The sequence below is a fragment of the Chelonia mydas genome, chromosome 2 (genome assembly GCF_015237465.2).
Source record: "Chelonia mydas isolate rCheMyd1 chromosome 2, rCheMyd1.pri.v2, whole genome shotgun sequence".
Lineage (NCBI taxonomy): Eukaryota > Metazoa > Chordata > Testudines > Cheloniidae > Chelonia > Chelonia mydas.
The window spans coordinates 231,745,692-231,757,962 of NC_057850.1; the positions used below are offsets into that span (position 1 = coordinate 231,745,692).

The 12,271-nt window shown below is 39.1% G+C and overlaps 1 protein-coding gene across 20 annotated transcripts in view; it reads left to right on the forward strand.

Moving 5' to 3' along the window:
* SVIL (supervillin) overlaps positions 1 to 12,271 on the forward strand; it is a 214,206-nt gene that overhangs the window by 126,680 nt on the left and 75,255 nt on the right. For all 20 annotated transcript variants that reach the window (XM_043541407.1, XM_043541420.1, XM_043541411.1 and 17 more), the window contains one exon: positions 3,826 to 3,917. Coding sequence is in view for 18 of the 20 variants with exons in the window: in XM_043541411.1 (XP_043397346.1) it covers positions 3,826 to 3,917 (92 nt within the window). In the remaining 2 variants the exon portion in view is untranslated. The remainder of the gene's footprint in view (positions 1 to 3,825; positions 3,918 to 12,271) is intronic.

Below are 12,271 nucleotides of genomic sequence, written 5' to 3' on the forward strand. Positions count from 1 at the left end.
GGACAAGGAGTAATGGTCTCAAGTTGCAGTGGGGGAGGTTTAGGTTGGATATTAGGAAAAACTTTTTCACTAGGAGGGTGGTGAAACACTGGAATGCGTTACCTAGGGAGGTGGTAGAATCTCCTTCCTTGGAAGTTTTTAAGGTCAGGCTTGACAAAGCCCTGGCTGGGATGATTTGATTGGGGATTGGCCCTGCTTTGAGCAGGGGGTTGGACTAGATGACCTCCTGAGGTCCCTTCCAACCCTGATATTCTATGATTCTATGATAAACAAGTCATTGTATTAAATTTTAGTTTGTACTGACTTTGCTAGTGCTTTTTATGTAGCCTGTTGTAAAACTAGGCAAATACCTAGATGAGGTGATGTACCCCATGGAAGATCTATGGGTACCCCCAGGAGTACATGTACTGCTGGTTGAGAACCACGGACCCAGGGATTCAAAAGTCATGAGTCAGGCTAACACCCAAAGCTTAGTTTAAGTAATCAGATTTTTAAGTAACTAATTTTGAGTTCATTTACCTTTATAAATTTTGAGCCAATATTGTTCATATTTTCAAGGTTTTCCCCACAATCATGAGGGCTAGGAACTTTTTAAATGAAAGCAGGGATTCTCTTGTAATCAAGCAATGCTAGGATCTCTGGCTTAATGAAAATGACACATCAGGAGAGTTTGGCAACACTGGATACATGGAAATATGCAGTGGGCTTTTCTTAGCCTCTGGCAGCCTAAAATGAAAGCCAGACTTACCCCATTTGCTGATGGCCACAGTATGGTTTTTGAGCCATTAAATTGTTTTATTCCATGCTGAGGTACGGATTTCTGTTATCAACAAGTTAATGGGAATCTGAGTATTCAACTTGCTATTAGCTTTCTTTAGCAGTTAACACAACTTGTCCAGCCAGCATATATAGTAATTTCATCCTCACTTGTAGGGAAAACCCCTCGTGCCTACTTGTGTCATTGTGGGAGACTTTGCCTCTCGTGCACACATCTAGTGGTCACTTCCTTGGTTCAGCAATGGCCAGGCCCAGCCCCAGCATCTTCTCCTGACTTCCATCTCTGAGTCTTCTGTGGCTTGGCCATGTGCGATGTAATTAAGCCAACCTAAACCACAGTATAGACGCTGCAAGATCTTCTGTCGACCCAGCTACCACTTCTCAGAGAGGTGTAGTTAGTACGGTGATGGGAGAACCCCTTCCATCACTGAAGTAAGTGCCTACGTTACAGCTGTGCTGGTGTAGCAGTTCTAGTGTAGGCATACCCTGATTCTCTCAATAGACTCTTCCTAACTTAACATAAGGGATCTCGGTGCCAACTGAAGATGTCTATACGGTATAACACCTGTATTTTACATAACAATCTCAAAAAATGCTAAACAGTTGAATTTCAAGAAATATTTTTCACACGTAAGTGGACAGTTGAGCCTTTTTTTTTTTTTCTTAAACAATGAAAGGTGCTGGATGGCCTGCTGTTCTAAAAGCCATGATATGTGTACACACACATATAGATGTATGTGTGTCTGTATCATAAATGTCACGTTAATTGTACCAAGGGTGTTCTGTTTGGAATGTGTCATAGTACCGAAAAGATAAATATAACCTGCAACATTGTGTGAAATGTTAACATTAAAGTATTTATAAGGAATGGTTTCACCGAGACTATTTCAGATATAAATTAGGGCTGTTAAGCGATTAAAAAAATTAATCGTGATTAATCGTGCGATAAAAAAATTTAATCGTGATTAATCGCACTGTTAAATAATAGAATACTATTTCTTTAGATATTTTTGGATGTTTTCCACATTTTCAAATATATTGATATCAATTACAACACAGTATACAAAGTGTACAGTGCTCACTTTATATCTATTTTTTTATTAAAAATATGTGCACTGTAAAAAACAAAATAAATAGTATTTTTCAATTCACCTAATGCAAGTACTGTAGTGCAATCTCTTTTTATCATGAAAGTTGAACTTACAAATGTAGAATTATGTGCCAAAAAACCCCCTGCATTCAAAAATAAAACAATGCAAAACTTTAGCGCCTACAGTCCACTCAGTCCTACTTCTTGTTCAGCCAATTGCTCAGACAAACAAGTTTGTTTATATTTACAGGAGATAATGCTGCCCACTTTTTGTCCACAATGTCACCTGAAAGTGAGAACAGGTGTTCGCATGGCACTGTTGTAGCCAGCGTCGAAAGATATTTACATGCCAGATAGGGTAACCAGATGTCCTGATATTCGGAGCTTTTTCTTATATAGGCGCCTATTACCCTCACCCTGTCTCAATTTTTCACCCTTGCTGTCTGGTCACCCTAATGCCAGATGTGCTAAAGATTCATATGTCCCTTCATGCTTCAACCACCATTTCAGAGGACATGCATCCATGCTGATGACAGGTTCTGCTCGATAACAGTCCAAAGCACTGCGGACCAACACATGTTCATTTTCATCATCTGAGTCAAATGTCACCAGCAGAAGGTTGATTTTCTTCTGGGGGGTTCAGATTCTGTAGTATCTGCATCGGAGTGTTGCACTTTTAAGACTTCTGAAAGCAAGCTCCACACCTCATCCCTTTCAGATTTTGGAAGACACTTCAGATTCTTAAACCTTGGGTCGAGTACTATAGCTGTCTTTAGAAATCTCACATTGGTACCTTCTTTCCATTTTGTCAAATCTTCAGCGAAAGTGTTTTTAAAATGAACATGTGCAGAGTCATAATCTGAGACGACTACAACATGAAATAGATGGCAGAATGTGGGTAAAATAGAGCCGGAGACATACACTTCTTCCCCAAGGAGTTCAGTAACAAATTTAATTAACACATTTTTTTAATGAGCATCATCAGCATGGAAACATGTCCTCTGGAATGGTGGTCGAAGCATGAAGGGGCATACAAATGTTTGGAATGTAGGTACCTTGCAATGCTGACTCCAAAAGTCCCATGCGAATGCCTGTTCTCACTTTCTGGTGACATTGTAAACAAGAAGTGCTCAGCATTATCTCCCGTAAATGTAAACAAGTTTGTTTGTCTTAGTGATTGGCTGAACGAGAAGTAGGACTGAATGGACTTGTAGGCTCTAAATTTTTACATTGTTTTCTTTTTGTGTGCAGTTGTGTTTAAAAAAAAATCTACATTTGTAAGTTGCACTTTCATGATAAAGAGAGTGCATTACTGTACTTGCATGAAGTGAATTGCAAAATACTATTTCTTTTATCATTTTTATAGTGCAAATATTTATAAGAAAAATAATAATATAAAGTGAGCACTGTACACTTTGTATTCTGTGTTGTAATTGAAATCAGTATATTTGAAAATGTAGAAAAACATCCAAAATATTTAATAAATTTCAATTGGTAGTCTAACATTGCGATTAAAACTGCTATTAAGCATGATTAATTTTTTAACCACACTTAATTTTTTTGAGTTAATCGTGCGAGTTAACTGTGATTAATCGACAGCCCTAATATAAATAATAATTTAATGCAGAATGGTCTACTATCTGTTGCAACTAACTCTTCCAATTTCAGTAAAGCCTAGCATTGGTTTAAGTTTCTTTACTCTTTCATAGGTTTACTACTTTATTATATTATTATAAACCTAATGTAGCACTTACATTGCTTCTGTTTACTGTACTACTTTCATTAATTTTCCCATTAATGGGAGTCTGGCCTTGTTTCTGTGTCTCCTGAAATCATGGCAAATACTCTTCTTTGTGTCTGTATGTCAAGGTATCATGAAGTAAATCTCTGTATATCTTGGCTTAATTTGATCTGTAGCTGAAGTGTTCACAGCTCGGTAAACCAGATATTATTTTCAGTTTTCAGAAAGAATTTTCATTTGAGGATAAAGAAGAACTTGCTAATAGCACAAAGGACATTGATGCTAATCTTTTAGCAGTGCTTCCAAAAGGTAGGTAAAGTAAGTGTGCGTGGGTGCACGCGCGCACATTGGGTAACAAAACTTAATATAGACAAATGCAAGGCACAGTTGAAACTAATAATAGGCGCATGGGGCATGTAAATTAGTTTTCACCTCCCTGTGGAGGCTGTATTAATAACGGAGGAGAACAATACAGAAATTTAGATGCTCTTTTATATAAGTCATTTATTAAATCATTGCCTGTGGAGTTCAGTTTTGTTTTCCTAACTTCAAAAAGGTCAGACAGAAGCTGAAATTCGAAACTTCCTAAAGAAATTATTAGTAGAGCTAGATGAATATTTAGTATAGAAAAAGAACTTGCTTAAATTTACAAAAGAACTTTCTTTGGTTGTGTTTGCAGCCTTTTCTGTTCATCTTTAGCAACTATCCAGGTCACTGAGTTTACTGTATGTAACTCCTCACTTAACATTGTAGTTATGTTCCTGAAAAATGCGACTTTATGCAAAATGATGTTAAGCGGATCAAATTTCCCTATAAGAACTAATGTAAATGGGGGGGTTAGGTTCCAAGGAAATTTTTTTGCCAGAGAAAAGACATTATATACATATACATTATAAGTTTTAAACAATTTTAAACAAACAGTTTAATATTGTACACAGCAATGAATGATTGTAAAGCTTGGTTGAGGTGGTGGAGTAAGAGGGTGGAATATTTCCCAGGGAATGCCTTGCTGCTAAATGATGAACTAGCACTTGGCTGAGCCCTCAAGGGTTAATATGCTGCTGTTAATGTAGCCTCACACTCTACAAGGCAGCATGGACTGAGGCAGGAGGGAGGAAACACAACAGATGCAGGGCAGTAGCTGCAAACACTTCCCTGCAAAAACTGAACATGATAATGAGCCCACGCTATCCAGCTGGAGCGCACCAATCCCTCCTCCTGACAGCACATGCACAGCTGCACTGGTGCTGATTTTCCAAAGTGCTGTGGGGTGCGTGCATGAGTAAGAGAGAGGGAGAGACTTGCATTGCCCCTTTAAGGACACTGACTGCACTTCAAGTACGTTGCCCTTTTAAGCAGATCAGCCCGTTCAGACAGGAACCAATAGCTTCCTGCAAGCTCTCCGCTCCCCCGCTTCTGTCCCCGAGCCCTGTGACTGTCCCTTCCTCCACTTTGTGGAGAGGGGTTATGGAACGGGGGGGGGAGGGGGGGCAGGAATAGGGGGACATCCTGACATCAGCACCCCTCTGCCCCCTGCCCTCCCCACCAAGAAGGAAGCTCCCGGGAACAGCTCCAAGGCAGAGGGCAGGGCAGGAGTAGCATGGCAGTGGGGGAAGGGCCACCTGAACTGCTGCTGGGCAGCTGCCAAGCCACATACCTTACAGGGAATTTAGGGGAGCCGATGGGGGGGCTGTTGGCCCCCCCGGTTCTAATCCCCACAAGGAGGGGCTGCTCTACCAGAGAATCCTGCAAGCAGTGGACAAAGCAGGCAGCTGCCAAACGACCTTATAAGGGAGCACTGCGTAACTTTAAACAAGCATGTTCCCTAATTGATCAGCAACGTAACAATGAAACGTTCACCAGGACAGTGTTAAGTAAGGAATTACTGTACTTATATAAATACTCGATGAATTTGAAGCTTATGTGCTAGAATATCTGCACAGGGCATAGTTATAGTACATCTTATTTCAGATGAGATCCTCAGGGGGACAGCCAGGAATGAGACAGTGTTCCCCAAGTCCCTATCTCATGCAGTTAAACAATCCAGATAAGCATGTGATGGTAACCTTTGTGCCTAGAACCACTCAAGCAATTATTTGAATGTGATGAGAAAAAAAGTAAACCTAAAGTTCACAACTAGCAAGTAAATGCCATCTAAGCCTAATTACCCTAGAAATCAGAGTAGCAGCCATGTTAGTCTGTATCCGCAAAAAGAAAGGAGGACTTGTGGCACCTTAGAGACTAACAAATTTATTTGAGCATAAGCTTTCGTGAGCTACAGCTCACTTCATCGGATGCATTCAGTGGAAAATATAGTGGGGAGATTTATATACACAGAGAACATGAAACAATGGGTGTTACCATACACACTGTAACGAGAGTGATCAGGTAAGGTGAGCTATTACCAGCACGAGAGCAGGGGGGAAAAACCTTTTGTAGTGATAATCAAGGTGGGCCATTTCCAGCAGTTGACAAGAACATATGAGGAACAGCGGGGGGGAATAAACATGGGGAAATAGTTTTACTTTGTGTAATGACACATCCACTCCCAGTCTTTATTCAAGCCCAAGTTAATAGTATCCAGTTTGCAAATTAATTCCAGTTCAGCAGTCTCTCGTTGGAGTCTGTTTTTGAAGTTTTTTTGTTGAAGAATTGCCACTTTTAGGTCTGTAATCGAGTGACCAAAGAGACTGAAGTGTTCTCCAACTGGTTTTTGAATGTTATAACTCTTGACGTCTGATTTGTGTCCATTTAATCTTTTACGTAGAGACTGTCCAGTTTGGCCAACATACATGGCAGAGGGGCATTACTGGCACATGATGGCATATATCACATTGGTAGATACGAACGAGCCACTGATAGTGTGGCTGATGTGATTAGGCCCTATGATGGGCCTATGTGATTAGGCCCTGAATAGATATGTGGACACAGTTGGCCACGGGCTTTGTTGCAAGGATAGTTTCCTGGGTTAGTGGTAATGTTGTGTGGTGTGTGGTTGCTTCAGGTTGGAGAGCTGTCTGTAAGCAAGGACTCGCCTGTCTCCCAAGATTTGTGAGAGTGTTGGGTCATCCTTCAGGATAGGTTGTAAATCTTTGATGATGCATTGGAGAGGTTTTAGTTTGGGGCTGAAGGTGATGGCTAATGGCGTTCTGTTATTTTCTTTGTTGGGCCTGTCCTGTAGTAGGTAACTTCTGGGTACTCTTCTGGCTCTGTCAATCTGTTTCTTCACTTCAGCAGATGGGTATTGTAGTTGTAAGAACGCTTGATAGAGATCTTGTAGGTTTTTGTCTCTGTCTGAGGGGTTGGAGCAAGTGCGGTTGTATCGTAGAGCTTGGCTGTAGACAGTGGATTGTGTGGTGTGGTCTGGATGAAAGCTGGAGGCATGTAGGTAGGCATAGCGGTCAGTAGGTTTCTGGTATAGGGTGGTGTTTATGTAACCATCGTTTATTAGCACCATAGTGTCCAGGAAGTGGATCTCTTATGTGGACTGGTCCAGGCTGAGGTTGATGGTTCTTGTCAACTGCTGGAAATGGCCCACCTTGATTATCACTACAAAAGGTTTTTCCCCCCTTCTCTCCTGCTGGTAATAGCTCACCTTACCTGATCACTCTCGTTACAGTGTGTATGGTAACACCCATTGTTTCATGTTCTCTTTGTATATAAATCTCCCCACTGTATTTTCCACTGAATGCATCCGATGAAGTGAGCTGTAGCTCACGAAAGCTTATGCTCAAATAAATTTGTTAGTCTCTAAGGTGCCACAAGTCCTCCTTTTCTTTTTACCCTAGGAATGTTGCCTCTGGTAATGCCTATGCTTTCTAGCAAGGGAAATGGTTATATTTCCTTCTCCTTTAGCCATTCTACCTAAGAGATTTAAAACACCACTAGCTTCTTCAATCCTCATCACAAGTTACTTAATCAATTAGGGAGCTGTAAAAATGCCATGTGACTTGTGACCCTAACACATTTTACTGGGGAAGAAACGATGAAAAAATCCAGATAAATGGAAATGTCTGTCTGCTCACAAATAGCCTTTGAACAGAAAAGGGCTAACTTCATCAAGTGAACTATTGACTTGAGAATAATATGTAGCAGGAATAGGAAGTCACCCACACTCCAAAGCATAATATTGCAGGGCTCAGGATGTTGGTACACAGCATTCATTCCTCTTTCTAAAGAGAACAGTATTTGCCATGGTCAGACAAGGTAGCATGGTAGACTGGTTTGTTGCATCATGATAATGCCTGTGTGCCTCCATGCATACAGTTTGTGGCAAGACATTTTAGAATGGAACACTGTTTCCCACAATGCCATTGTCAAATAACATGGCCGATCCTGCACTCTTTCTGTAATCACTTTTGTGATGTAAAATCAATATACATTTTTTGATGTGTGAAAAAAGCACACATTCATTGAACTGGGCACTTCTTGCAATAATTGAATAACACGATAGAAAAATGTATTCCTCAGATATAGAATATAAGCTATCCGTAATACTACTGAGCTGTAGCAGTCAATACCCCCTCAGCCTCTTCATATACTGTACCTTAATCTTTACTCTCCAAGGAGGAAAAAAATGGGCTTGACAACATGCTTGGAAGCTTAGTGAATTGGGCACTGGCTGACCAAGATGGGAAACAAGTTTGGAGTCAAAGGGCCTTTATTAAAAACACCTTGTCAGCTAGTGCCTTGTACTTTAAACTGATTGAACCTTCCAGCCCAAGAAACTCTTCTGATCATAAATGTGTCGTTTAAATGCCATTTTATCATAAAAAGTGATGTAGGAACAATGGCATTGTGAGGTTCCATTCTCGCTATACACTAGGTTCTCAATAGGGCTCAGCTACCAGCAGCTCTTTTTAATTTACATAGGAACTACTTAGTACTAAGCGTTTTTTTGGATAGTCTAGCTCTAGGTATCACTGACTTTTCAATATCAGATTTGTTCAATTTTCTAATGAAAAGATGGGAGGACGGGGGGTTTCTAACTGCCAGCTCAGCAAACTCATTTGAGGCTCTAAGAGTCAAGTCTGGAAGCTTTTATACTACCTGTAATTAAAGGGTCTTCGGTAGGAATTAGGCTCTGTGACACCTGTGTAACTCTGTTATCCATAAGTGGGCCAGCACATGTCCCTGATAGAATAATCTGAAGATGGTGGAGTTTCCTAGTTATATCTGGTATAATTTAGCCTGTAGAGCACCATAAAACCAAAAACATTTATTAGTTTACTGGATTTTCCTCAAAACAAAGAGATTTAATGCGTGATTTTAGGTTTATATTATGACACACGTTAACTGTAAATGAGGAGTGGGCTCTGGCGGGTGAATTTTGATCTACCAATATGACCAAACAAGCCTATATGCCCATCCTCTGAGGGAATTGTGAAAGGTTTAATTATTTTTGCTCTTAAAACGGAGCTGTAAAAATGTCACGTGACTTTAAATCTTACATGATTGGGTCCTCTCTCATATCTAAAAGATTTATAGCCAAAACATGAAGGTGCTCTTACCTTAGCAAGAAGCGTGTTCCTTCCTGAATTTTTTATGATTTTGAAAAGCATCCAAGAAGAATTTTTTAACAAAATAAAAATTATTTGGCCTGTTATCTTTCGTCCTTGAATGACATGTAGCTGCATTGGAAGATGAATACTGCATCTGCTGAAATGGCCAGTTTGGTGTCACAGGATAAATCCTGCTTGGAAGATCAATAAATATTAAAACAAAGATAAATTCAGTGAGTCTTCAATAGAGGATAACCAACATTTAGTGTCCTAACCAACATTCTAAAATCGGTTCTAATGTCAAAGGCTTGAGCTGTTGCTGAGGGCATAATGGCTGTCCCACTTAGCTACAACATAGACCATCAGTAACTATTTATGTACTTTATGCCAAAACAAAGTATGGAAGTTTCAATGTAAATTAAACACTTTACATTTTACAGGTGTTTCTCTCTTCCCCCTTTCCCAAGTGTTGCACATTTTAGAGTCATGCAGGGATAAGTTCCCCACCTCTACCGAGTTACTAATTGGTTGAAACCAATATTATCCCCAAATCTGCCATGAGTGTCTGTGTGCGACGGTATAATTCTGTTTGGTCACAGAACAACAAATTAGTGAACAGGCAGGGCCTTGGCATCAGCCCCCATAGAATCACAGACCATAGTAAAAAGAGAAACCCAAGTAGATAAAGTCGCAAGAGCCAGTCAGCGTCTTTAGGAGAAAAATGTATGAGTTTCAACATTTTATCCAGCAAATAAGAAAACCTTGCAGTAGCTGACTACCTGCCTGTTTTTAAAAATTTCCCAAATAGAGAGTGTGAGGGCATGCGTACTCTGAAATCTTTTTTGGGAAAGTGCTATTCAGATGTTGATCTACATACCTGAAATTGCCTTTTGGAATCTCAAGCTTGGGGAAAAATGCAAAGCAGTATAGAGTAGGTCCGTGATATTTTTGTCTCCATCTTGTTTGCGAAGGTGTTGGAGAGATCCTTCATGAGCCTGATGCTCTACTCAGAACTGCCGGCTAAAGTGTATCTATATGATTTATAGTGTGGTTAAATTGCTAAAGTTTGGCTTAAAAAAAAAAAGAGACTTCCTTTATTTTATGAAGTTGTCTTTTTGACATTTTGTAAAATTAATCAAAAATAGCTGCTGCCTGATATTGTCTGTAGGTAAATCCATCTGTAATTGGGGAAAAAACGAATGGTCAGATAGTAAACATGAGAGCTCTCTACTCTCTTTATGTAACCGAAGAATTCTCTAGGGAGTCTGTGTGTAATCATTTCACTGCTCCTTTTAATTGCATATAAAATTGTGGCTGGGGATGAAGAGGTTATGAGGGAAAGAGGTCTTCTGACCAGCTTGAAATGGTGTAGTGTGTTTTGTTTTTTTAAATTTTGCCCAAGTTGTGTATGTATAACTAATAAATAATGTGGAAAGGCCTAAATAAATTTGAAGAAGCAGAATTCTGCAGGACTAGCCTTTAAGGTAGGTGATGTCTGAGGTGAAGCTGTTTATTTAAGCAAAATATTAGTTAACAGAATTTTAATTTCTTCAGTCCTGATTAACTAGCTATAAGACTAAATGAGTAGTTTCAGTAGATGCTCCAGGCTCTTTCTCCCTCACTTTTAATTTCACTCCTCCCCAACCCATCATCTTTAAAGGTCCTGTATTGCAGCAACCACTTACAAATTGTACTTAAGGTGCTTCAGCTGTACCTCCAGAACTATTTATTTAGCTCAGTTGTCAGTCACTGTTTAAAACCAACTGGACCTTGCTGATCACCGGGGTCTGACCTGTAGTCCCACATGGCATTTCAGCACACATTATCCTCATTAGGCAATCAGAGCAACGTATACTAAATGAATGCTTTAAGAAAACAAAATAAAGTGTGTGTAGGTGAGGAGTGGATTAATTTAAATCACTGATTTTAGCTGTGACTTCAAATCAGCAAGCAGGAAACCTTGATTTAAATAATCAGTTTTCAGCATCTTTGCATTGGTGGTACTTAGTTATTTTTTCCAAAGAAAGGTTGATTTTTTTTTCAAGGGTTGGGTGCAATTAAAACACATTGATTTGCAACTTAATATACTCTTTACACTAAATTTTCGTGCTTTATTTTACTGACAAGGAAGATATACTATATTTATACACATTTATTTAAGCATATATATAACTTGCATCTATTTATAAAGTATTCTCTGTAGTTAGTGAATTGAACTGATTGTTTCTGGTCACCATGTCCTTCAGGATTTTAGATCTAGTAGATCTCATCTTCTCACGCCTAATTTTTATTCATGGTTTAGAAGAGGGGGGCGGAAAAGCATTTCTTCTTTTTCAACTCCTATCATTTTCTAAACATTGAATGAACTAGTCATTGAACTGAAATAGTTGAATAAACTGAAATGGAAAAAAAATCACTGCACCTGCAGAAGAGGCTACTGCTGTCAAAAGCAGGTTTAGCACTTCAGCAAACTCTGATTCCAGCTACATAGTCAGTGACTTCATCCCATTCAGTGGTTTGACTTTCTTTAAAACTTGGCAACACACATGTAATGCTTAATATTTTTTAATGATTTTAATAGATTTAGTAAATGTAGGCCTTAACACAGGTTGTCATAATTTCAAATTTAATTTTAAAATTAAAATATATAATATATATAAAATAAACCTGTATTTAATTTAGTCAGATTTTTTAAAAAAAAAATCTTTTTAAAAATCCGTTTTTCTCTGACTTTGAGGAAGCCTGCCCATAAAACCTCCACTCTCATTATCCAGCTATCCTCGCCTTGTGTTTAACATGCAGTTATCTAAAACTAAGAATTCAACTTTGCTAGGGTTCATCCTTTCATAATCAATATAACTTAAGTGTATGCCTACAGAAAACTTGACAACTGATATGTCAAGCTCGTATGTTGAGACCACTACCTCTCATGCTGATCATTATTGTGTCATTGTTTCCATTTGCTTTCTCTGTATCCACCTGTTGTCTCTTGTCTTCTACTTAGATTGTAAGCGTGTTGTGTTTTGTACAGCACCTAGAACAATGGAACCCTGATCCAGGACTGGGACTCATAGGCACTACTACAATATAATTAAAAAATAAATAAAAAAGTAGATTTTTGCATGTTGTCTTTATTTTGAACCTCATAGTCCTGTGTTTAAA